Source organism: Dermacentor albipictus, chromosome 8 (assembly GCF_038994185.2).
Source record: "Dermacentor albipictus isolate Rhodes 1998 colony chromosome 8, USDA_Dalb.pri_finalv2, whole genome shotgun sequence".
Classification (NCBI taxonomy): Eukaryota; Metazoa; Arthropoda; class Arachnida; order Ixodida; family Ixodidae; genus Dermacentor; species Dermacentor albipictus.
Window position 1 is genome coordinate 24476538 of NC_091828.1, and position 27225 is coordinate 24503762.

Here is a 27225-nt window from a genome sequence, read left to right on the forward strand (position 1 = left end):
CGGGTAAGCTTGCTTTTGCGTTTCACGGAAACACGAGTCTGATGACGGTTTGCGCGGAGTCGATCTGCATTGCTAGAAGCGGCACGCTTGCCGAATGGGCTCATGAAACCACTCTTGCATCTTCGAAATTCGTTCTCTCAAGCATTCTCTTCCGCGATTATCAGGCGCCTTGTTTCGAGGATATCGCGGAACATTTTAAGCGATGTCTCAAAACAGTTGGAAGTTCAGAACACATATGCCAGCATTGTTGGCGCAGTATAGTCTTTCCTTAGTATCACATCTGGGCGTATGAGGGCGGCGGTTATTCTGCAAATGTTCACTCTAGGTGAACTGTCCATTTCAACGCGCACTGATTGGATTGAGCTTGATAGTCGGCGGTGAAGAGTGGCGCCTATTCCTACCGGCTCCGAGTTCTATCTAATCGGTGAACGCTGAAATGGACAGTCCGTTTAGTGAACACTTAGGGAACAGCCCCACCCGCTTCCTTTGGTAAACAAAATACCAGCTCGCGCTAGAAGTAGTAGGTGTTTTGGTGAAATGCTCTTTCAGTCGATTCTTGCGATTTTTGTGCTATCAGCCTAATTCAGTTTTCTGTATAACTAATGTCGCTGCAATATAAACTTTTTTTAAAAACAGGGTTGAAGTACCTCAGACAGGCTGGCCAACGTTTCGATAGGTGGACCTATCTAGGTCCACCTATCGAAACGTTGGCCAGCCTGTCTGAGGTACTTCAACCCTGTTTTAAAAAAGCTTATACCACAGTGTGCCATTCCATCTGCCAGCCCCTTTCTTGTTTTTGAATGTCGCTGCAAGTATTGCAGAAATTTGTCTGCCGTCAGCCGAATCCATCCTGGCCCGTCAAAAGGACACTTTATCTCTGCATTTCCAATTTAAATACATGTGGGGGATAGAAGAAATCGTTTCGCTCGGCGTCCATCCGCACTGAAGTTGACGTGGTTTGCTGCATTTAAAGGGGAAGCTAATAGGTACCGACTGCACAAAGCAGATCTTTTTTTAAATTTAGGACAATACATTGAGAGAAGTTCTCGAAAACCGCAAAATTAAAGAAAACCGATGCATCAATATTACAACTTTCTAACTCAGCAACAACACAAGTGTTTGAAAGATGTCACAATCCCGTAAACAGCAGCTTTTCAACCCTCTAAAGCAGACTGAATTGATTATACACCATTCTGTATTGTACAACTGGTGTAATTAGGTTGGGTTACAAAGGAAATAATGGGTGAAGAGCACTACAGTAGTAGCGAACAGCACGAGCTCTCTCGCAATCACAGCAAGTGCGGTCATCATCTTCTCTAAGTTGCCACCGAAAACACGAGGCGCGTCTGCCGCATTTCACTGTTATGCAAGCAGGACATTTCCTAAATCCTAGTAAACAATGCAGCAATGCCATGCAAGTTTTAAATTCACATATGACACTTGGCCGCCTTAGACGCTCTAAGAGATGCAATTTACAGAACTGTGACATCTGTTTTTGGCGCAGAGTTATGAACTTGTAAACTGAGTTCTTCATGGGCAGAGTGAGCGAGTCAGAAAACTTTATCTCGAATCAGAACGATTTGCATCCGGCGAGATAGTGGGCTAGGGCACCCGCCGAGGTTACGGCCAAGAGTCCTTGCCTCTCGGCAGCTTCCTTGGCCCGCTGGACTGCCCAGAGTTGGCCTTCCAGGTTCGAGCTGAGCAGCGCAGCCTGCCATCGCGCACGTAGGCTATCGGGGAAGGTCTCGCTCTCATTTATTAAACCAATTCTTAAAGCGCCAAAAACGACACACATCACACAAGAGAGAACAACAGGACAGAGGGCCACTCACAACTACTTTATTTTCACAGAAGACACGTACATTTATGCCCTCAGTCAGCGCCTGCGCAACAAGCACACTCAGGCATCAAGTACAATAAGATAAGGCTCTTTCAACAAAATGTTTCTCTGACTTATACAGTGATAACGACGTTTCACTAATACACAAGCTACCTTTCTTACTGATGTAAAATGATTCCACTAATTCACTAGCTTTCGCACTTCTCCTTCTGCTGTGTGTGGTTTTTTGGCGCCTTAAAAATAGGTAAAATGAACCAATATCACTTTGCCCAGCAAGAAGTTCTCGCTCTCATTATCGTGTATTAGTCCCTGGCATTCCCGTATATCATGTGTTCTAGGGTGGCTCTGGTGCCACACACTTTGGCAGAACTCGCAAAATATTTCGTTTGTCTAAATGCTCTTTGTCATGGCCGGCCACTTACGCTGACGATATGTCATGCATTAGGATTTGCTGAAATTTTCTCTTACGAACAATCTATGTCGTTAGAGCATTTTGTGAATAATGGTCCGATTTTTTTTATGTTGCCAATTTTTTCATTTTTGTAAATATGAGTTCGAAAATGAAGATTATGCTTTTTGCACTCGGTTACCTTTTGTCTCAAATGCAACAACGTTCATTGAAATTGGTTCAGATGTTGCCTAATGAGAGCAGTTATTTGTTTCGCACGTATTTCAAAAGGATAATGGATAGCTAAGCTATAGCTCCCTAGCTCTTACAAACTCAAATTGATCTAGTTGTGTGCTTTCTATTGCGCAGATGTCGTAGGGTCACCAGATGTCATACTGAGTGCTGAGTGCCATACCGAGTGTCATACTGAGTGTCATACTGAGTGTCATACTGAGTGCTGCTCATACTGAGAAAAGTAATGCTTTTCCCACCGCTGACACTGGGCATCAATCTCACGCACTTCCGCCAGTGTGCAATGGAGAGCCGGGCGAGCTAGCAACTATACTATCGCACAACATTCGCACTTGGCAATTTTCTGTCGGGTTTTGCCCGTTACGCAGACCCTGAGGGTAACAGCATCTGTGCTTGTATTTCGGAGGCCACAGTGTGCATCGCAAGTAAATCATTCTTGAGAAAACGGGTAGCCTCCAGGCCACTGTTCGCGCTACTCGTTGTGCGTTAAGCACCAACTCCGTATTCATGGCGCCAGCTAACGAGCCCAAAAGCAGTGCCTCAACAATCAAGGAGTGCATTTACTCTGAATGCAAACGTCCTAGTAAACACTCTGGGTTCTCAGAAACGCATCAACTTGCTTCGTCTATACGTTCAAGAAGTCGAGATTAATACAAGAATAGATAATTCCGTTCGATGACCGAATCGAATAGTTGTGATGCTCCAGTCACGGTGGCTTAGTGGATACGGGATTTACCTGCTGCGGGCAAGGTTCAAATTACCGACCATCGTAACTGCCATTCCAATTGGGGGTAACGACAAAACCCTTGCTTAATTAACTAGGCTGCATTAAAGGACGCCAGGCGGATTGAATTATTCCGGAGCCCTTCACTACGAGAACTCGCATATTAAGACTTCGTCTTTGACGAGTTGGCTCTGAAGTGGATTGAACACAGAGGGGCTGGGACGAAGGCTGGAGAGCACAAAGGTACCAGTTCCGTTCTCATGGGTAGTTCTGTTCCTCTGTCTGCTTCCCAACCGCGTTGCGTTCCAGCTGCCACGCTTCTCAATGCACCTTGTTACTTTCGCAAGTTTAAAGTCCATTTCAGAATCAACCAAATATATGCCAAACACTACGATGTTCAAGAATGCGAAGTGTCCAGCAGGAAAGCTATTTGATACATATTAACAAAACTTATATTTCTGGCCACGCATACCACGAGTAAGCGTGACCAGACAGTGAATTCGGCCTTCCGTCGTGGTTCGCTCAGGTGCGTACGACGCGTCTCCACTCACCAGCGGCGGCGGCATCGACTTGTCGGCCAGCAGTTCCTGGTAGATGCGCATCGCCTGCCTGTGCTGTCCCAGGTGGAAGGCGCAGTAGGCCGTCCACAGCGCCGCCTCGAGCCGTGAGGACTGGGACGAGGAGGAGGAGGTGCCGGTGAACTCCAGCAGCGACATGGCCCCGGTGAAGTCTCGCTTCTCGAGGAACTCCTCCAGGGTGGGCAGCCGGCTCTCCGCCGACTTCTGCTGCCGCTGGTGCTCGACCTTCAGGCCGTCGCCGTCGGCGCTGCTGGCCGAAGACGCGTCCACGCCGGCCACCGCTGGCTTGGTCCGCGACAGGAGCTGAGAGAGGAAGAATTGGGCTTAGGGACTTTTAGAAATATTGTACGCAAGCGGCTTTGAGTACGCAAGAAGAAACCGTACTCGACTATAGGCCCCTCGCATTTTGTTTTTGTACTCCCGGCGGATTGCATCCCTTAACTTACTCTTCGATCTTTAAAACTATCGTTATTATAGTGCAGCACCTAGTCCGACGCTATTGTATTGGAACAGTCCCCGCCTGGCCATACTCGCATAGTACGTTACGGAGGTGCTAATGGCCCGGAGAGGAAGAAAGGTGTGGGTACTGCAGCGAGCCGGCCGTTCAAGATGGTGGCATGTATTGCAGGTTGAATTGTGGCCGGCGTACTGGTACGGGTCTCTGGAGAATTGAGCATGAGTACAAAGGCATCGAAATACACGCGTTATTCTGTCATTTTTTTTGTAGCTTAAGTGGGTCGATGGAAACAGAGCGCCGTCGTACGTCATGTCAAATCTTACGTGACTGCTTCTCTAATCGTTGACGATATAACGTCTCCCATCTTACTCGAAAAAAAAAACATTTGCAGATAGAGCTCAATGAGCACTGAGAGTGCTCGTGTGGCAGGTACAATAGTTGTTGCTTGTCGAGAGACCCTGGGAACGTTACGTTAATAAAGACGAAGAGTCATGTTTGTCGTCATCATCATCAATGTAGGGACTTAATATGCAGGAGACAAAAGTAATGTTCAATAAGCATGGCAAGAGAACAGGAATTCCTGAACGCCAACCAGCCTCTTGAGTCCCTGCAAGAGTACCTTTATGTAGGTCAATTACCCACAGGGCAACTTGGTCATGAGAAGGAAACTTACAGACGAATAAAAATGGGTTCGAGTACGTACGGCAGGCATTACCAAATCCTGACTTGGAGCCTACCGCTGTCGTTGAAAAGAAAACGGTACAATCGGTGCTAACTGTGCTGGCATATGGAGCTGAAACTTGACGTTAACAAAGCAGTTCGCAAGACGCGCATCTCACACGGACTGCCACGGCATGCGAGAGGAGGACACATTCAAGTTGGTCAGAAGCCTGGTGATCAGCCGAGTGGCATACTGCCTCCCCTACTACAATCCCATCAAGAGTGATGTACAACAGGCGGACGTGATTCTCCGCAAAGCCTACAAAACCCCACTCCACCTTCCCCACAACACCTCAACCGAAAAGCTCCTAGCCTTAGGACTACACAACACCTTCTAGGAATTGAGAGAGGCGCAACTAGTCTCCCAACTGCGCAGACTACAGCAGACCCCATCTGACAGGGAGCTCCTGTAGAAACTAGGCTGAGCCGATCAACTTCAAGAGATACAGAGGACCGAAACAATTCCGTACGAGTATCGCAACACACTAAAAGTAGCACCCATACCCAGGAACATGGATCCAAATCTACACAAAGCACGCAGAGAGGCGAGGGCTGAATACCTACAAAAGGCACCAGCACCCCAAGACACAACGGTATACGTGGACGCAGCCACATACGCCAGACCAGCGGGGCAGAGCAACAGCAACGCGGTAGCAACGGTGATTGATTCGAACCTACGCGAGATCACCAGTGCATCACTACAAGGCTGTAAGATAGTAGAGGCTGAAGAAGCGGCCGTCGCTCTAGCGGCAGCGGAGGGATAGCGGTCTAAACGGTCTCTATCAATCCTTACAGACACACAAACGGCGTGCCGCAACTACCTACGCGGTAGAATAGGGCACGGAGCGCTCCGCATACTCCGCTCCGGAGACCACATAACACGACAACCAAACGAAGAACCAATTAGGCATTCGATAGTTGGACGCCGGGACACACGGGAGTAGCAGGGAACCAAGAGGTGGACAGGATAGCTCAGGGTACACTTATTACAGAGCACCCAACGTAGGCGACCTCGAGGGGACCGAACATGTACCCCAAGACTATTTGGCGATACTAAATTACTACAAGGGCTGCAGAAAGCGGTATCCACCACCACACAACTACCTTAGCAGAGAGTACTCTGTCGCGTGGAGGCAGCTACAAACGGGCTCGTACCCGAACCTAAACGTACTCAGCAAGATGTATCCCACACAATAGAATGATAAATGCCCTTGGTGCCACGAAACACCCACGCTGTATCACATAACGTGGGCATGCCAGAAGATAGACGTGCATGGTACCCGTTATCCCAAACCCGAGTGCGGAGCAATGTGAGAGAGTGCTCTCCAGCGATCGCCGAGTCGACCAAGAAAGTCTGATTCGGTGAGCACAACTGGCAGCACCATCCAGCGGAACTCTGGATTAAGGGCAACCGACCGTTGTGCAAGAAGATGGACGAAGCCATCTGAAGACCGCAGAAGACCAGCGAATCTAGAGCTCAATAAAGTTTTTCACTCACTCACTCACTCACTCACTCACTCACTCACTCACTCACTCACTCACTCACTCACTCACTCACTCACTCACTCACTCACTCACTCACTCACTCACTCACTCACACTCGCGAGAACAAGTAAAGGACCCCGCAAAAGAGCGATAGAACGAAAAATGTTAGGCGTAACGTTAAAAGAAAGGAAGAGAGTGGTGCGGATAAGCGAGCAGATAAGAAATAATCAATATTCCAGTCCACATTAGGAAAAAAAATGGAACCGGACAGACCATGCCAAGCGTCGGGCAGATTAACAGGGGGACCATTAGAGTTACAGAATACACGCTAGAGCAAAACAGGGGTAATTAGGGATCGCTAGTTGGGAAAAGCCTTCGTGCTGCAGTGAACTTCTTATAATTTATGAGGCTCATTACGATGATGATGACGACGGCACACTACTCAGCAGCTTCTGCTATTTTTTCGGCAAACATTTATTGAACGTTTTTGGAGATCCTATAAACAGCAGTCATTCATTCTTGGAAGGCTTGTTTACAACGAGGCTCTAAATATGTTGAGAAGCTACTTGTGGAGTTTATTTCAATATAATTAGTAATCTAGTATTAAATTTATATTTTGTCCCTGGTAGTAAGCAGCTTTCTTCTTGTTTTTGCATTACTCAGTACAGGCGTGGTACTTAATTAAACGGAAACAAATATCTCTGTTGTGAATAAATGTGTCTACGTTTGAATATTTGATATTTTATTTTTGCTACTCGCATTCGATTCGTAATAGAAAAAGTTGGTGTTCGCTCACCCCACCACCGAAGCAGTTTTTATTCATTTTCAGCACAATACAAAGTAAAATTAGGTAGAATCAAGAGAACATGACGGTATCTTACGTCTGCATCCACCAGTGCAATATTAGAGGATGAGTTGTTGCATGCACGGTAAATGTGCGGTCTCTGTCTGTTGTAGAGGCCGGCGTCAAGTAAATATCAGCTCTAGTCCAGTGTTTGTGTCGTAATAGTGCATTCGCTGCGGCCACTTCAAGTGCGCAGGTAACACATTTTACACGAACAATGGAAGTAGCAGCAGCAGCAACGTGCAACCACAGCTCTGAGCCAGAGCTTCCCAGTGAAAGTACCTCGTCCGTGGGAGTTCCAAATGAAATCCCAGCGCTCGCGACAAAATTGATATGTAGCGCAGGTCCAATACCGGATATTTTACCACGGACGCCCAAAGCATATCACCACATAGACACCTCTCCACCCACCGACACTCTCTTTCTGCCCACAAAACAGCAGTAACAGTACCACAGATTTACTTAATTTTGTTTCCATGCATGAGAAAAATTATGTTTCATGGTATATATATGCTCAAATAAGGCCCAAATCTGTTGCAGCTCCTGCCCATGCGTACATCAAGCATCGCGCATTTATCCTGGAGCGCTGACTTTGCTAAAGTTCAGTTGGATACGCACCAGTGCCCGGTTCTAGACCAAGAGGAACGCCCACTTTACTCCAAGTGCACGTGCATGCCGGAAGCACGTATCTGATTCCGCTGACTCAACATTTCGCGCAATACAGTCTAGCCCGGCTATAACGAAATCGGCGGGAATCGGAAATCACTTCGCTATATCCGCTTTTTCGTACTATGTGGACTATGAAAAAAAAAATGCAAACATGGGCATACCGATTTATTGCCGCTGAAAGAAGTGGTCCAGCGTCCCCTGAACACGTTTCGCGAGTGCGGACTTCAGGATTGCGGCTTCTATACCATCCAACTGCGAACCAAAGATCTGGTCGAACTCCGGACTCCCGAAGTACATCCGTAGCGTGTCAACAGCTGCGATGGCCGCTGCGCAGGTGACCGGCTTTGGGGGCCAACTAGCATCGTTGCATTCGCTGTCGGAGGCGCTGTCCGCCAAGGTCTCTTCCATGACATTCCCGGCAACTTCTGCAGCCGTGAAGTCCTCGGTGGCAACAAGGTCTTCGTCGGCGAAAACGAAGTCCATGTGGCTTAGACCCGCAGGCACAAGCTTCAAGTCGCTAGCTGAATCCCAAAGCTGCTCCAAGCAGGCCGTCGCGGTGGCAGCATCAGCGATTGCAGCGACCACGATTGATAAAGAACCGTGATTAGCCAAGACGGCTGCTCTTCGCGACGTCATAAAAAAAAAATCGTCTCTTTTCTTCTTTACATTTTTCCCCTGCGCGGCGTGCTCTACCGCTCTACGTCGTGACGCTGTTCAAGGACCGCGCAACACGAGACCGGCGTGCCATGCAATGCAGTGAAGCAACCTTTCTCTCCGCGGGAGAGCAGACGACGCTACGAAAGGACGCCGTCAGCCGAATTTTGCTCTTAGTTTGGCGGAAAAAATCGCCTCAAGGACGCAAAAATGTGTTGATTGACAGATTATTTTTCGGTTGGTATTAAATCTCTTCGTTATATCCGCTGACGCACTCTTATTTACTTCGCTATAACCGGACCCAAAATGTATCGAAAATGCAAAAATGGGAATGGGAAATTGAAATCCCTTCGTTATAACCGCTATTTCGCTATAAGTGGCTTCGTTATAACCGGGCTAGACTGTATAACAATTGTTTGCTAGACATTACATATAGCCTTTATATGTCGATCCTTTTACATATAGCGCTCCCTTGGGTGTAATATATGTACTGTTGGCACACATATTTCTGTAAGCCACAAAACCGTTCAGTAATTTAGTGCGCGCATGTGCGACTAAGGTAATGTATAGTATACAATCAAGCTGCAGAAGAAGCATATGACCTTGCGACAAGCAGAGCGTGTGCATCAGGCACAAGCCCAGTATGTCCGCAGTATGGGGAAACAGGAAATGTACAACAGAACGATCATGCGAGAGACCTCCACTGAACGTACTTGGCTCATGCCACGTTTTCGCTATGGATGTCTTAACGACATCCACTGGATATTATATAGCAAGATATATATATATATATATATATATATATATATATATATATATATATATATAACGTATTGGTGGGGCAGCGGATTTAGCGTTGCGATGGTAAACCGGATGGCGCGGGGTCAAATCCCGGCCCCGGCGGCCGCATTTCGATGGAGGCAAAATGCAGAAGCACCCGTGAACAGCTAGCTGGATGCACGTTAAATGGGGCCAAACTTAATCCGCAGTCGCCCCTCCCCCTCCCTGTCATGGAGCTCACGATCATGTCGTGGTTTTGGTAAGTAAAACTCCACAATTTCAATTTTTCAATGTACAAGGCTGTATGTCACAATTTAGTCATTTCAACGAAGAGCATTATAGGCGAAGACTTTCACGACACCTTTTTGTGTCATATTATTGCTTGACATGTTTGGCTATCTGGGGCAAAGCATATATTAAGAATCGCAGTATGTCGCATACCCGCGAAAGGCTGGATTAGCACCAATCATTCGCCTAGCACAACATGACACAAAGAAACTGTCACGTATTGTATGGTGTACATTGCAGACCAGCTTTCGCAGAAAATTAAAAGCCTCGCTTTTACAGAAGAAATATCGATGGTTAACATAAAACATAACATGTATTTTGGCGTAGAAAATCATTATAACTATATGTTTTTTCGCTAAATGCGGGGTAGGTAAAATAAAGATATATATATATATATATATATATATATATATATATATATATATATATATATATATATATATATTCGAGAGTAAACTGCCACAGACCTAATCTTCAAAAGAAAATAAAACATTTTATGTGTTATTTCCTTTTGAACATTAGGTGAGTGCCAGTTTATTTGGCAATTTCTCACCTTCACCTGACGGGTTTTCGTGGAACTTTGGACTATATTTCATTTCTCGGTCTCTTTTTATTTATTCTCGCAACAATGGTTTAAGGTTGTTTTTCTGTTGTAATCCTGCCGCAGGGCAATTCTAATGATGTTTGTTTCATTATTTATTACGCTGCACACTGCTGAAAATGACGAGTTTACAAAGTCACAAGGCCGTTTGAGGCCAGAGGGACGAAGTTTAGGCAAATTCATGTATTTCCAGTTCTGTCCAGCTACGTGGCATTCGCATATTTTTAAACTCCGCCACAGCGCGGTCTCGGCCGCTCCCGGGTTTTGGTGTAAATTGTACCTAGACAAAAAAACAATCATAGTCATTTGTAATATTAAGGTCAACCTTGTAATAATTAAAAAAAACATAAATTTGAACCTCTAGTGAGTGAATTTATTGCGTACTTTCTCTGCGCAATAAATGATCTTCATTGTAAGAACAGTTGCAACTCGAACCATTCGTCCATATACCAGTGCCGGACAGCTACAAAGTACGCTTCTACTACGCGCTTCGTGCTGCATCTGTAGCAATTACAACGTTTGTTTGAAGGTTTTTCAGATCTTGTAATATACCGTCTACAATAGGAGAGAAGAATGTGCGCTTTTTTCGAAACCCCGGGAACAAAATATATATATATATATATATATATATATATATATATATATATATATATATATATATATATATATATATATATATATATATATATATATAGTTCAAAGTTACACGAAAACCCGTCAGGCGAAGGTGAGAAATTGCCAAATAAACTGGCTCTCACCTGTTTAACCGAAGATTGAGGAAAAAGATCTCCGAGCTTAACAAGGCCATCGAAGATCACTGTCGGACCCTCGGCAAGCAGCAATGGGACGAGGTCTGTGACTCGATCGACGGGCAGATGCGTAACGGCAAGTCCTGGGGCATGCTTAAACATCTCCTCGACGAGGGCAGCACCAGATCCAGTCATAGACACACGCTCGCCAGAGCCCTTCACGAAGCTACCACATCCTGTTCCGGGGACGACCTAGTTGCCAAGCTCATGGAGAAATACCTTCCCATAAAGCATGGAAACGAGGAAGACCGGTTTCCCGACTACCTCGGCCCAGCCTGTCCGGAATTGGACGAAGACTTCACCGTGGGGGAAATTAGGCAAGCCATTTTCGTGCTCAAGGGGAAGTGTGCGCCAGGTGCCGACAGAATCACCAACAAGATGTTGCGGAACCTTGACGGCGGTTCGACCGCATACCTCACCGAGAAGATCAACAAGACGTGGAAAAACGGCAGCGTCCCAGAGCAATGGAAGACCGCCAACGTCGCCCTGATCCCCAAACCCGGCAAGGCTCCGAACGTGGACAACCTCCGACCGATCTCTCTCAACTCCTGCGTTGGGAAAGTGGCGGAGCATGTCGTCCTCAACAGACTAAACAGATATCTCGAAGAGAACAACATCTATACTCACAACATGATTGGCTTTCGTGCCGGCCTCTCGTCGCAGGACGCCATGAAGGTGATCAAACATCAAATCATCGACGGCAGTACCAGAGACACCAGGGCCCTGCTCGGACTCGACCTCGAGAAAGCGTTTGACAACGTTCTCCACGAATGCATTCTGTCCTCCGTGGCAGAGCTCGAGCTGGGCCCCAGACTATATAACTACGTTCGTTCGTTCCTGACAGGTAGGAAAGCGAAGCTGCGGATCGGTGACTTTGTCTCCGACGAGGTGCTCCTGGGCCCAAGGGGCACGCCGCAAGGCTCGGTCATTTCGCCTGCTCTCTTCAACATCTGCATGATTGGCCTCTCGAGGAATCTGGCCCAAGTTGAAGGTATCAAACACACCATCTACGCAGACGACATCACCATCTGGTGCACCGGCGGTAGCGAAGGGCAAGTGGAAAGCGCCATGCAAGAGGCGGTAGACGTCACGGAGCAGTACCTGCTACCCACCGGACTCAGATGCTCCCCGACCAAATCTGAGCTTCTCCTTTATAGAAAAGAAAAAGGGCGCAGACCCAAGGGCTGGAAACCGGTCTCGGAAAGTGACATTCACCTGTTCACTCGAAGCGGTGACCCGATACCCAGGGTCGACACCATCAGAGTCCTGGGTATGTTTATAGAGTCACGCGGCGGCAACGGCACTGCGTTACGCAAAATAATTGCGAAAACCGACAATGCTTTTCGCTTTGTCCGAAGGGTCTCGAACAGACATCGTGGCCTCAAGGAGGACAACCTGCTTCGGCTCATCAACGCCTTTGTGCTGTGACTTCACCTACACGGTGGCCATGCACAACTGGCTCAGAGCCGAGCGGGAAAAGCTTAATGCCCTCATTAGAAAATTTTTCAAGAGAGCCCTCGGGCTGCCCGTCAGAACGCATACAGAGGACCTCCTCCGGCTCGGCATACACAACACCATGGAGGAGATAGCCGAGGCTCAGGAACGGGCCCAGCTAACTCGGCTGTCCACCACGCCGGCTGGCAGGCGTATCCTCGAGGAGATTGGACTCGCACCAACCAAGAACTTGGCTGAAGACACCCAAATCCCCAGAGAAATAGGGGAGAAGATCGTGGTCGCCCCTTTGCCCCACAACGTTCATCCCGTTCACAAGGCAGGTCGTCGCAAGGCAATAGCATTGAATATGCTAAAGCAAGTCATCATCATCATCATCATCAGCCTGGTTACGCCCACTGCAGGGCAAAGGCCTCTCCCATACTTCTCCAACAACCCCGGTCATGTACTAATTGTGGCCATGCCGTGCCTGCAAACTTCTTAATCTCATCCGCGCACCTAACTTTCTGCCGCCCCCTGCTACGCTTCCTTTCCCTTGGGATCAAGTCCGTAACCCTTATTGACCATCGGTTATCTTCCCTCCTCATTACATGTCCTGCCCATGCCCATTTCTTTTTCTTGGTTTCAACTAAGATGTCATTAACTCGCGTTTGTTCCCTCACCCAATCTGCTCTTTTCTTATCCCTTAATGTTACACCTATCATTCTTCTTTCCATAGCTCGTTGCGTCGTCCTCAATCTGAGTAGAACCCTTTTCGTAAGCCTCCAGGTTTCTGCCCCGTAGGTGAGTACTGGTAAGACACAGCTATTATATACTTTTCTCTTGAGGGATAATGGCAACCTGCTGTTCATGATCTGAGAATGCCTGCCAAATGTACCCCAGCCCATTCCTATTCTTCTGATTATTTCCGTCTCATGATCCGGGTCCGCCGTCATTACCTGCCCTAAGTAGATGTATTCCCTTACGACTTCAAGTGCCTCGCTGCCTATTGTAAATTGCTGTTCTTTTCCGAGACTGTTAAACATTACTTTAGTTTTCTGCAGATTAATTTTTAGACCCACTCTTCTTCTTTGCCTCTCCAGGTCAGTGAGCATGCATTGCAATTGGTCCCCTGAGTTACTAAGCAAGGCAATATCATCAGCGAATCGCAAGTTACTAAGGTATTCTCCATTAACTTTTATCCCCAATTCTTCCCCATCCAGGTCTCTGAATACCTACTGTAAACACGCTGTGAATAGCATTGGAGATATCGTATCTCCCTGCTTGACGCCTTTCTTTATTGGGATTTTGTTGCTTGCTTTATGGAGGACTACGGTGGCTGTGGAGCCGCTATAGATATCTTTCAGTATCTTTACATACGGCTCGTCTACACCCTGATTCCCTAATGCCTCCATGACTGCTGAGGTTTCGACAGAATCAAGCGCTTTCTCGTAATCAATGAAAGCTATATATAAGGGTTGGTTATATTCCGCACATTTCTCTATCACCCGATTGATAGTGCGAATATGATCTATTGTTGAGTAGCCTTTACGGAATCCTGCCTGGTCCTTTGGTTGACAGAAGTCTAACGTGTTCCTGATTCTATTTGCGATTACCTTAGTAAATACTTTGTAGGCAACGGACAGTAAGCTGATCGGTCTGTAATTTTTCAAGTCTTTGCCGTCCCCTTTCTTATGGATTAGGATTATGTTAGCGTTCTTCCAAGATTCCGGTACGCTCGAGGTCATGAGGCATTGCGTATACAGGGTGGCCAGTTTCTCTAGAACAATCTGTCCACCATCCTTCAACAAATCTGCTGTTACCTGATCCTCCGCAGCTGCCTTCCCCCTTTGCATATCTCCCAAGGCTTTCTTTACTTCTTCCGGCGTTACCTTTGGGATTTCGAATTCGTCTAGACTATTTCGTCTTCCATTATCGTCGTGGGTGCCACTAGTACTGTATAAATCTCTATAGAACTCCTCAGCCACATGAACTATCTCATCCATATTAGTAATGATATTGCCGGCTTTGTCTCTTAACGCACACATCTGATTCTTGCCAATTCCTAGTTTCTTCTTCAATGTTTTCAGGCTTCCTCCGTTTCTGAGAGCATGTTCAATTCTATCCATATTATACTTCCTTATGTCAGCTGTCTTACGCTTGTTGATTAACTTCGAAAGTTTTGCCAGTTCTATTCTAGCTGTAGGGTTAGATGCTTTCATACATTGGCTTTTCTTTATCAGATCTTTCGTCTCCTGCGATAGTTTGCTGGTATCCTGCCTAACGGAGTTACCACCGACTCCCATTGCACACTCCTTAATGATGCCCACAAGATTGTCGTTCATTGCTTCAACACTAAGGTCCTCTTCCTGAGTTAAAGCCGAATACCTGTTCTGTAGCTTGATCTGGAATTCCTCTATTTTCCCTCTTACCGCTAACTCATTAATCGGCTTCTTATGTACCAGTTTCTTTCGTCCCCTCCTCATGTCTAGGCTAATCCGAGTTCTTACCATCCTGTGGTCACTGCAGCGCACCTTGCCGAGCACGTCCACATCTTGTATGATGCCAGGGTTAGCACAGAGTATGAGGTCTATTTCATTTCTAGTCTCGCCGTTCGGGCTCCTCCACGTCCACTTTCGGCTATCCCGCTATTTATTATCCTCATATTATTCTGTTCCGCAAACTCTACTAATAACTCTCCCCTGCAATTCCTAGTGCCTATGCCATATTCCCCCACTGCCTTGTCTCCAGCCTGCTTTTTGCGTACCTTAGCATTGAAGTCCCCCATTAGTATAGTGTATTTAGTTTTCACTCTACCCCTCGCCGATTCCACGTCTTCATAGAAGCTTTCGACTTCCTGGTCATCATGACTGGATGTAGGGGCGTAGACCTGTACAATCTTCATTTTGTACCTTTTATTAGGTTTCACAACAAGACCTGCCACCCTCTCGTTAATGCTATAGAATTCCTGTATGTTACCAGCTATATTCTTATTAATCAGGAATGCGACTCCTAGTTCTCTTCTCTCCGCTAATCCTCGGTAGCACAGGACGTGCCCGCTTGTTAGCACTGTATATGCTTCTTTTGGCCTCCTAACTTCACTGAGACCTATTATATCCCATTTGCTGCCCTCTAATTCCTCCAATAGCACTGCTAGACTCGCCTCACTAGATAACGTTCTAGCGTTAAACGTTGCCAGGTTCATATTCCAATGGCGGCCTGTCCGGAGCCAGTGATTCTTAGCACCCTCTGCTGCGTCGCAGGTCTGACCGCCGCCGTGGTCAGTTGCTTCGCAGCTGCTGGGGACAGAGGGCCGGGGTTTGATTGTTGTGTTCATATAGGAGGTTGAGGCCAAGTACTGCACCAGGGTGGCCAATCCTGCTCTTGTGAGGGAGTGCGTTACCGGTTCTGGTCACCGGGATCAGGCAACACTCCAGGCCTGTTTGTACAATTTTATCAACACGCGGATTTTTTTTTATCGGGTGGAAAATTGCCGGCACCGGGATTCGAACCACGGACTTCTTGCACGCGAGGCGGGTGTTCTACCTCTACGCCACCGCTGCACCCTAAAGCAAGTAAACAGAGACAAAATCGAAGCAAGCTTCGTGGACGCAGCTGCATACCGAGACGGCAAGGCTTTTGCGGTTTCCGTCGTTGACACGCTAGGAAAGGTTATCAACTGTGCTTCCGTCCGGACGACGTACCCAGAGGTGGCCGAGCAAGTGGCCATTGCACTCGCCATGCAAGACGGTCGGAGAGACAGGGTGTATTAGCCCCGAGAACGAACACGAGCGGCGCTGCGAGCGCCGCTCGCGTGACGTCAGGGCACGGACTCGCGCCTGTCGTCTGCTACAGTTCGGGCGTTGTCCGGGCGCTTTCTGCGGTGTTTTCGTTTGTTCGCCCTCGTTCTCTCTGCTTGTATACTTATGGTGGTCGTCTCAAATATATTTTTACGACGTCTTCCTTTGCGAACATTTATTCAAAGAGCTAATTTCTTAGACAACAATGCAGCTCTCGAAGGCAACGCTACAGTGCCAGCCGAAGCGACGCAGACCAGCCCATTGCGGGTTTTTCATACGCGGATAGACAATCGCAAGAGCATAGCCTATAGGAATCCAGTTATGATACCATACCTGCCGCGGTGCAACAAGTATGTCACAAAGCTGGCTATATATGACTTCTACAGCAGTTACGTTGATTTTATTCCGCTAAAACAGGTTTGCTCACGACGAGTAGTTCATGGTATAATATCGAATTTTTGCATTTCCTCACAGAAACGCTCGGCAGTAGCACGGGGACTTAACTAATACTGGAGCTTAGATTCTACACGCCTCACTTGCTTCTTTAACTGCTTGTCAACATTAGGCGGTTCTTCATGTGTTCATTTTTTTTAAGCGGCGGAAACTTGAAGTAAAGTTAATGAAGGCTCACAGCTATTTACAGAGTACAAATAGGAATGTACCAATATATATTCCCTTTTCCGTGCTACACGTTCAACTCACCTCTTTAGAGCGCGTTTGTTAATGATTAATAATGTATGTTATGTTCCTCTTTTTTTGTCTATGTTACCTAGTGTATATCATTTATTTATTTCAATGCCGCAGTGTGTTTTGCATTGTTATTGTGGAAATATTTCACTGTTCTTTCATATATTGTATAACTGCAATGTTTTATGGCCACTATATAAATGTAATTTATATGGCGCTTGATGTGTTACCCCATGCAGCCATATTGTACCTAAGAGGGTGAGGTTACCTCAAGCCGCGTCTGTGCGGCTTCTTTCCCTCATCCACCTCCATTTACCACTCCTCTGTACATGTGTGTGTGTAAATGGAAATTAATAAATCAAATCAAATCAAACTCACTTGAGAAATTTACTGGTGCTTGTTGCTTGAGGAATATACATGACCAATCTGTTTGGCAACTGACACAGGCTGCTCGGCCAAATTTTTTTAGTGAAGTATGCCTGCTGGACCGCATCGCTGCAGCCAGAAAGAAGTCGAAGCGTCAATGATTTGTAGTATGGGACATATTGAAGATATCGAAATTCCCCCGGTGGAGGGTCAGAAATCAAGTGAAAGTATATGCAAGGCTTGTGGTGCTTTCTTTATGAATGTTTGCGATTGGATTGGAGCAAACTTAATTTGCCTGCAAGGTTCTCTTTTATGTACCGACGAAGCGAATAGTTATCCGTTTGTATAATTGAATAACGCTGGATCGAGACATGCATGGTGAGACAGAAGGTGCTTGAATTTTCCTTTTGTATACAGGAAATCTAAGCTGTGGTGTAGTAGCTCGAGAATACTTTAGCCATTCCAGTTGGCGCTGTAAAAAAACATGCTTTATGGTTTTAATTCGAAGTTGTAGTGAACTGATGGGTTTCGCGAACATAGCGTGCCTCGCCATACGGACAGTGGATTGCTACCGTTACGTGATCAGGGGTGTGCCATATTGTCGATAAAGGCTACTGAGGGCCACTATGAAACATTTCATCACTTTCAATTGAGTGGCTCTCGATCTTAAAGGGACCCTGAAACGCTTTTGACGATTTTCTACAAACGTACTGAGTCGTTAGAGTAGGTCCTTCTGATCATTAATTGACACATCTAAGTGCTCTGCGTGAAGCGTGTAATTTATTATGACGTCTTAAAAATGCACATCGCTGCCGATCGCAGCGCACTGCTCGGCGGAATTTTAAGCCGCCCCTACCCATATGACCGAAATTACCCATATGACGTCAGTGGGGCGAGCTATCCGATTGGCTGACCAGGGCGCGTGATCGATAATTTTTCCAACTTTATGGTAAACAAATCATCTTCGTAATAGTTGGAATGTTAGTTAATTTGTTTTTATCAAAAGAAAGTAGCATAAAGAGAATGCACAAGAACAATTTTTCAGTGCACTTAAGCACTTCCGGCACACAGCATGTGTCGTCTGCTTGTGTTACAACGTACTCCATTTTGACGAGAGCTCCGCGGTCAGAGTTGGTCTCAGTCTTTTCGCGAGCACTATGATTCGACTTTGTTGCCTTGTGGACTGCAAACGTAGCGACTGGCAATATGTCAAGCTGCGACATCGTGTCCCTCTGCAAGGCAGCGTACGAGCGAACTGACTGCGGCGCATCGGACTGCCGCTATATCCGATCCGCGCCAGGATTTGCGCGTTTGTGGCCGTCACTTTACACCGGAAGATTACTAACGCAATAGCGTTTCGCGAGTCCCGTATTAGGGCAAACGCAAGCGCAAGGGGACAGGGTCTGGCCGCTTGACTGTGCCGTAACGGGATGAGCCGAGATGAGCAGAAGGGCAAATGTGAATGGTCTGCACGGTGCAGCCACCTGGTGGCATAGAGCTCAACCATACACAGTAGCAGCAACGAAGCGTATTCTTTGCTGCTGATGTGTATTTTTCGCAGGAGTGTAATCATCAACACGTTGTTTTTATAAATGTTTAAAATGTTTTACACTTGGTTAGAGCAATATTAGCGCTTTGTTTGGCTGGTTAAGCGCTGCGCCAACAAGTGTCTGGACCGTGCAGACCGATCAGGCCGCTCACGTACGTCTACGCCAAAGTTCCTTCATCAGCTTGAGCTTATGCCTCCAGTCATTTGCCGAAATGACCAGCTTGCCTGTGGTTAACGGGATACCAGACACGTTCGGCGCTACGACAGAATGCTCGCAACGCACGCTGCTTCGATAGCTCTCGCTTGGGGTCGACAGCCAAGCGGCTAGCGGAGAGGTGTCGCGCGGGCGGGGACGGGCTCCAAAACCGGAAGTGGACGATGTGACGTCGCATCGTGACGCAGGACCAGTGAAGGCGGAGCTTAGCCCCGCTCGCTCGGCGAACGAGTTGAGGAGGAAAAGCATGGCTGGGGAGGAGGGTAACTTCTAATCGCTTGTAGCTCCATTAATACGTAACGCTTCACTAAAATTGTGGTGCGAATGTTCTACTTAAGCTGTACCCTACGCGTCTACAAAATTTGTCCGAACCGTTTCAGGGGCCCTTTAACAACGAAACTTTTCTCTCAGGTGATTGCTACTATGGTGTTTGTGAATTAACTATGTAAATACTCTACATGACGCGCCGTCGTGTTAGCAGCCATGAGCAATTCGTTTTTTTGGAGGCCTGTTTCAGAGGGGGATGAAAGTAGCAGCAAACTTTTTCATAAGAAATGCGCGCCTAACTATTTTTTTACGCATTAATGAATGGCCATATTTGAATAGAACAACACACCAGAGTAATAGGAATCATGATGAGAGCTTCGCTGGGCAGTGTCTTTCTAAAATCTGATAACATGTTGACGCCAATTACCAAATTTTTCTTCCACGTAAAATGCAATGCCTCTCATAGCTAAATACTAAAGGAATGTTAAATGTTTAGCGAAGCATCATACACAACTTCGCGCGTTGAATTTGCTGATATTCTTTTTTAGTCAAAATTTACCGATAGACACGGCGCATATATGCATTGCAAAACCTAGTAGACCCCTTTAACGCTACTTAGCTTGCGATATCCAAGCCGCAAAGTTTCTCGACTCACACGCCTTTGAAGAGGAAACTGTGGTTAAGGTATGGCAGCTGAAGAAGCCGACGTATTCTTCAATACGTACGGCTCGAGCCACCCATACCCCAAGCATACCCGAAGGGAACGAGCACGCGCGGCAGCCGAGCGAGCCGGAGCGAGCGGCGTCCTGGTCGTGACGTCACTCGCGAGAGGGCGCCACTCCTAATACTCGGGGCTAATAGTGATTCGAAAGCCGCCATCAGGGCATTCCAGAAAGGCCGGGTAGCCCTGCAGGTAGTTCAAATTCTGAAAGGCGCCAAACACGGCAACACCTCCATGCACTCGATCCTTTGGTTCCCTGCACACGTCGGGGCGAGTGAAGGGGTTCCTCTGAACCTCAACGAGTCTGCCCACGAGGCTGCGCGTGACTTTACCGACCGCGCTGCCCTCGGGTCGGGCGACTCTCTCCCCGGACACCGAGACGCTCCTCTCACACACAACGAAATCACTAAATTCTTTTACTTAGAGAGAAGGGTTTTCCCCCCGCCTCACTTCAAGCTAAGCAGGCCGCAGGCGGTCACACTAAGACTCCTGCAAACGAACTCGTACCCAAATCCGGCGTCCCTTAACAGCATATATCCCGAGATTTATCCGAATTGTTCTTGCGTGGCCTGTGGTGAGGTAGCTACGTTGCCTCATATGCTCTGGGAGTGCGGGTCGCTGGGCCCGAAGTTCACCAAGGAAGAGTGGGACGCCCTCCTGCGAAGTCCCGTCTTTGAGGATCAAATCCTGGCCGTCCAGCGCGCCCGCGATCGGGCCGGCAGACTAGATCTGTCAGTTCCGTCGTGGGATTAGCCAGGTGCGCGTTTTATCGTGCTTTGCTGGACCAAATAAAAGTTTATTCACTCACTCACCTAATGTTCACACAGATATATATATATATATATATATATATATATCTTTATTTTACCCACCCCAAATTTATATATATATATATATATATATATATATATATATATATATTAGTCATATCATAAGTAGCCAACAAACACTGACACCAAGGACAACATAGGGGAAATTACTTGTGCTTAATAAATGAAATGAAGAAACGATAAAGTAACGGAAATTAAAGTGGATGAAAAAACAACTTGCTGCAGGTGGGAACCGAACCCACAACCTTCGCATCACAACCCACCTGCGGCAAGTTGTTTTTTCATCCACTTTAATTTCCGTTACTTTATCGTTTCTTCATTTCATTTATTAAGGACAAGTAATTTCCCCTATGTTGTCCTTGGTGTCAGTGTTTGTTGGCTTCTTATGATATGACTAATAAAAAAATCGGGCCTCTCGGTTAACCCCCTTTCTTCTCGTTCATTATATATATATATATATATATATATATATATATACATATATATATATATATATATATATATATATATATATATATATATATATATATATATATATATATATATATATATATATATATATATATATATACACACTGCTAGCACTATTGACGTACTTCGTCGTTTTTATTTGTACATAGCCATCATCATCTTCCCTGTTCTTCTACTTCGCGCATGAGCTGTGGCGTTGCCTTTCTTGGAATAAACAGCGCTGGAAAAATTGGAGGCCGCTTAAGCTTCGCCTTCAAGAGTGGAACGCGACAGCGTTCCCGTCGACCCGCCAAGGGGCGTAAGACAATGCGCTACGGCGCAGCGATCACTTACGAGGCGACCCGCATCGGACGCGGTGAGCGTCGAGCAACGCACTGTACGGCGCGGCAACCAAACGTGCGCCTGAGCAAACGGAACGAACGAAAGAACTCGGTGTCTCGGAGGAGGAAACGATCTACGCCAGCCGAACGTCGTGATCGGCACGGGCAGAGAGATAGATAGATAGTAATCTAAAGAAAGGAACGGCGCTTGAGTCTGCAACCCGTGTGGGAGAACGGCGAAGCGTCGCCAGGGGAGAGGGAGTCGGGACCGCGTCGCGCCTGGCCGTGGCGCGCCACAGCCGTGGCGCGCCCCCTGTCAGGGCAGCGCCGTACATTGAGAGGAGGGCGTCTTCTGTGTTTGCCGCAAGATGGCGCTGCGTGTGCGGTAAGCACAGAAGAAATGTTGCGGAAACGTACTGCGCTGCTCATGTAAATGCGACTTCTGTAAGTTACATGCTCATAATTACCGATATACACCGCAGTATAACTTTCTACGGCACGTTTCTAAGGCAACACCGCATTCACTAGAAGCGCTTTTGTACTTCTTTCACGCGTCGAAGTCGTGGCTGAGTGGTAGCGTCTCCGTCTCACACACCGGAGACCCTGGTTCGATTCCCACCCAGCCCAACTTTGAAGTTGCTTTTTATTGATGAAGTGCCTGGCGTGATTTACCGCTCACGGCCAACGCCGCGGACGCCGACACCGACGCCGACGACACCGGCTTTTCTGCGACACGAGCTCCTTAACGCTATCGCGTTAAAACTTGATCAGTCTCGGTATTATAAAGTGGTGGGGGTGCTGGGTGCAGGCGGCGACCGGAACGGAGCTCCAAGGTGGACGGGAACGCGAGAGGTCGTCGGGGTCTTGACGTACCTCCACCACTTTATAATACCGAGACCGACCAAGTTGTCCAGCGCTGTTTATTCCAAGAAGGGCCTGCGGCTACACACCGCATCGAAACCGATGGTTCCGCTATAATACGACGACGCCCCTATCGTGTATCGCCGTCCGAACGAAAAGGTCATTGAACAACAGGTTGCTGACATGCTTGCGCGGAAGATAATACGACCTTCATCTAGCCCATGGGCTTCTCCCGTGGTCCTGGTAAAGGAAAAAGATGGCTCCGTTCGCTTTTGCGTCGATTATCGAGCGCTCAATAAGATCACACGCAAGGACGTATATCCAATACCTCAAGTTGACGGCGCTTTGGACACACTACAAGGGGCGGAGTATTTCTCCAGCCTTTATCTTCGATCAGTATATTCGTAAATTCCGATGAATGAGACTGAGAAAGAAAAGACCGCATTCGCTACACCAGACGGATATTATGAATTTAAGGTGATGCCCTTTGGCCTTTGCACCGCCCCTGCCACATTTGAACGCATGATAGACAAGGTACTTCGTGGTCTAAAATGGAATACCTGCTTCTATTATCTGGACGATATTGTCATCGTTTCGTCTGACTTCAGCCAACATCTTCATCGATTAGACGAAGTTCTCAAGTGCCTTGCAAATGCTGGCCTCCAGATCAATACAAAAAATGCGAATTTGCAAGCAAGACTATAAAAGTATTGGGTCACATCGTCTCAAAAGAAGCATCCAGCCAGACCCCGAAAAGATTAGTGCCGTTCTGAAGTTTCCTCGCCCCGAGCAACAGAAAGATCTACGTAGTTTCCTCGGCTTGGTGCCTTGGTGCCTTCAGGTAGCATGTGCGGGTTTATTGACCAGTTGTCTTCGCCCAGAAGGATCGCGTACTCCAAGGGTCTCGAATCCGGCAACATTGCTGCCTTCAGATAGCGTGTGCGGGTTTATTGAGCAGTTGTCTTCGTCCAGAAGGATCGCGTACTCCAAGGGTCTCGAATCCGACAACATTGATGCCTCCAGATAGCATGTACGAATTTATTGACCAATTGTCTTCGCCCAGAAGGATCACGTACTCCAAGGGTCTCGAATCCGGCAACATTGATGCCTTCAGATAGCATGTGTTTGTTTACTGACCAGTTGCCTTCTCCCAGAAAGATCACGTACTCCAAGGGCCTCGAATCGCGCAAGATTGATGCCTTCAGGTAGAATGTGCAGGTAAGTACAAGTAATTTTCCCTATGTTTTCCTTGGTGTCTTTGTTTGTTCGGCAGTGGAGCTCTCCTGAAATCATGGGTTCGCGGCAGTGAAATCTTTCTATCTAACCTATTATTGAGCCGATTTGAAAACTTTTTGCGGCAGAACGCTGCTAGAGGACACGTAACAACTTCCAGCGTATAACTAAAATTTGCTAGGGGGCCTGGTGAGGGGCCCTTAAGGAGGAGATCGGTCACTCCTCGTATAGGTCCCGTATCTCACAATATCACAAGGAGTGCTATTCTACAGTCTTCACAGCGCATATGTGTTTCCTTCTTTTTGTACTTTTCTTTGTCTGTAATATCACTATCGCTTTAGACTCCAAGTTTAGAATTCCCCAGAAAATGAAGATTTGTGACTGATTCTCATTTTTCAGCAGTTGCTTTGCGGAAAGCCCCCGTCACATGGTCAATACAACGACGATGCCATTTGTGACGTGACCAACTTTAATGGTGAATTCGGGCGGTCGATACAGTCCTCTGAGATGAATTGAAAGACGCTCCACATCAAAACACACACACACACGCAATATATATATATATATATATATATATATATATATATATATTCCGACGAAGGCCATGCCACGGCCGCAGCGTTCAACCATTAAATATACAATTTTCGTACGTGTGCCCCTTCGTTGCTTCAACTACATATATGCACCGGACCCACAGAACTTTTCCCTGAAATACATATATATATATATATATATATATATATATATATATATATATATATATATATATACAACGAGAAGAAAGGGGGTTAACCGAGGGGCCCGATTTTTATTAGTCATATCATAAGAAGCCAACAAACACTGACACCAAGGACAACGTAGGGGAAATTACTTGTGCTGAATAAATGAAATAAAGAAACGATAAATCAATTTAAATTAAAGTGGATGAAAATACAACTTGCCGCAGGTGGGAACCGAACCAACAACCTTCGCATTTCGCGTGCGATGCTCTACCAATTGAGCTACCTAGGCGCCGGTTTCCCCATCCACTTTCTTGGGTATTTATGTGTCCTAGTAGAACCCTGGGAGTGTTAGCCAGTGCCACCACTCACAGACCTTGGCGGCGGACGTGGAACGTCCTTTTTGCCGCAGGCGTCATGAGAACGCGATCTGTTAGGGTGAAGGCAACTGGTCAATAAGCCCACATACGCTACCTGAAGGCATCAATGTTGCCGGATTCGAGACCCTCGTTATGTAATAACGAGAAGAAAGGGGGTTAACCGAGGGGCCCGATTTTTATTAGTCATATCATAAGAAGCCAACAAACACTGACACCAAGCACAACATAGGGGAAATTACTTGTGCTTAATAAATGAAATAAAGAAACGATAAATTAATGGAAATTAAAGTGGATGAAAGTGGACGTCCGCCGCCAAGGTCTGTGAGTGGTGGCACTGGCTAACACTCCCAGGGTTCTACTAGGACACATAAATACCCAAGAAAGTGGATGGGAAAACGGCGCCGCGGTAGCTCAATTGGTAGAGCATCGCACGCGAAATGCGAAGGTTGTGGTTTCGGTTCCCACCTGCGGTAAGTTGTCTCTTCATCCACTTTAATTTCCATTGATTATCGTTTCTTTATTTCATTTATTAAGCACAAGTAATTTCCCCTATGTTGTCCTTGGTGTCAGTGTTTGTTCGCTTCTTATGATATGACTAATATATATATATAAGCGTGTGTGTGTGCGCGCGCTATAGTAGTCACCGCCCCTTAACGCAAGCCTTCCTTCCCCCCCTTCACTCAAGGGATACTTTATGCCCTGCCGTTCAATATTTCGTTTCGGCTGTCTGGATTTTCCTACGTTCCATCGAAACAGCTCAAACTTAGCAATTTTATTCATTTTTGCCGGTGCCAGAAGCCCTCGAAGTATTCAAATATTTGACAAACTGGCTATATTGATAGTCACACCACTTCATTGTCTTGCCATATACGCCATCTGAGCCACATGCCTTTAAAAAAGTTTCATTGGTGTTTTCTAAGCCTGCCGTGCAGGAACGATAAATTCTCGCCAAGAATTTTCGCAACGAAAATAAACCTGAATAGTCGGTATTGAATTTCAACAAACATGGAGAATTATTTTCGCCTGTATGTGTGAAGGCCGAGAAAATTACAGTTGATTTGTCCTCTAATGACAACCCGGGTGTATTTCCACACGTATCTCCTTCAACGAACACAACACTGGTGCCCTGTGGTGACGTGCAACTGTTTACATCTTTCATCGCTGCAATTGTCATAGTATATGGAAAGCAGTTCATATCACTGCATTTCTATAAATAAATTCTACTATAGTACTATCAATTACGAGCTCCTCAGTTTCTGAAAGCAGTAGCATCGATGCGCGTAGCTATGCGCGTAGATAGATGCGCATAGACGCGCGTAGCATCGCGTTATTGTGTGAATGTTCCTCAATTCATTATATTTTTTTTTATTCTTTAACCTTTCATTCAGTTTACCCCTTTCCTCAGCACAGGGAAGCCAACCGGTATACTTACACAGTGGCTAACCCCCCTGTCTTTCGTTCCCTTTTGTCTCTCTCTCTCTCTCCTCAGTAGACCAGGTACCATATGTTAAATAATGTAAATTAGACTGTATTTATTTGTTTTTCAATGAATGGGGCAAACAAAGATGACAAATTATGCTGGGGCGTATTCAAAGGGAACGGCCGCTTCAGCAATATTTTCTCTGTTCTTACCATATTTCAAAAATTTTTGGCCTTAAATTCCAGTTCTTATAAATGAAAGCTCCGCTAATGAGTCACTGTAATTCACTATCTGGAAAATGGAACAAGTACAGCAACCAGTCCCCCAATTGTATAATAAAATCATTCCTGCGTGTTACATGCATTTGGAGAGAAAAATGGGAATTAGGTCTGGGCAAGTTGTTCGAATAAAAATGAAAGTCAGCTGTATAAACGTGTTGCAATGTAAATCAAAACTACAAGCATAGTATGTGACTCGTGAACATTTAGCCAACTTTTCGCCAACATATATACATATTTTTTTGTAAACTGAGCCGGAGTAACCAATAACGTTCGACAGCGTTCTCATAACGTAATCACGCGAATTCCACGTACCGCACAGCCGCACACATTCCACGAAACAAAGCAGCCGACGCACTCACTCACTCACCATAATTGAGTTTCTCGCAGAGTCACACAGAAGTGTGTTCAACGTTCTCGTTCACTGCGTGCTTTTCTGTGGGGCCAACTGCTCGTGTACGTTTAGTTTGGAAAGCACGATACACAGCCTTCGTGGGTGTGTGTGTTCTCCGTACGCACGCAGTCGCCATGGTAGCAGACGACGGGAATACCGTTTATCATGTGACCATGCCGTCATAGTATTTACTCG

General features: G+C 46.5%; 1 protein-coding gene across 2 annotated transcripts in view; it reads right to left on the reverse strand.

The window, feature by feature from the left end:
- Window positions 1-27191, reverse strand: part of Ttc26 (tetratricopeptide repeat domain 26) — a 100567-nt gene extending 73376 nt beyond the window's left edge. For both annotated transcript variants that reach the window (XM_070522766.1, XM_070522765.1), the window contains exons 1-2: window positions 27007-27191; window positions 3756-4085 (exon numbers count right to left, since the gene is read on the reverse strand). In XM_070522766.1, coding sequence (XP_070378867.1) covers window positions 3756-4085; window positions 27007-27009 — 333 coding nt within the window. In that variant the 5' untranslated portion in view covers window positions 27010-27191. The remainder of the gene's footprint in view (window positions 1-3755; window positions 4086-27006) is intronic.
- Window positions 27192-27225: the final 34 nt, after the last annotated feature.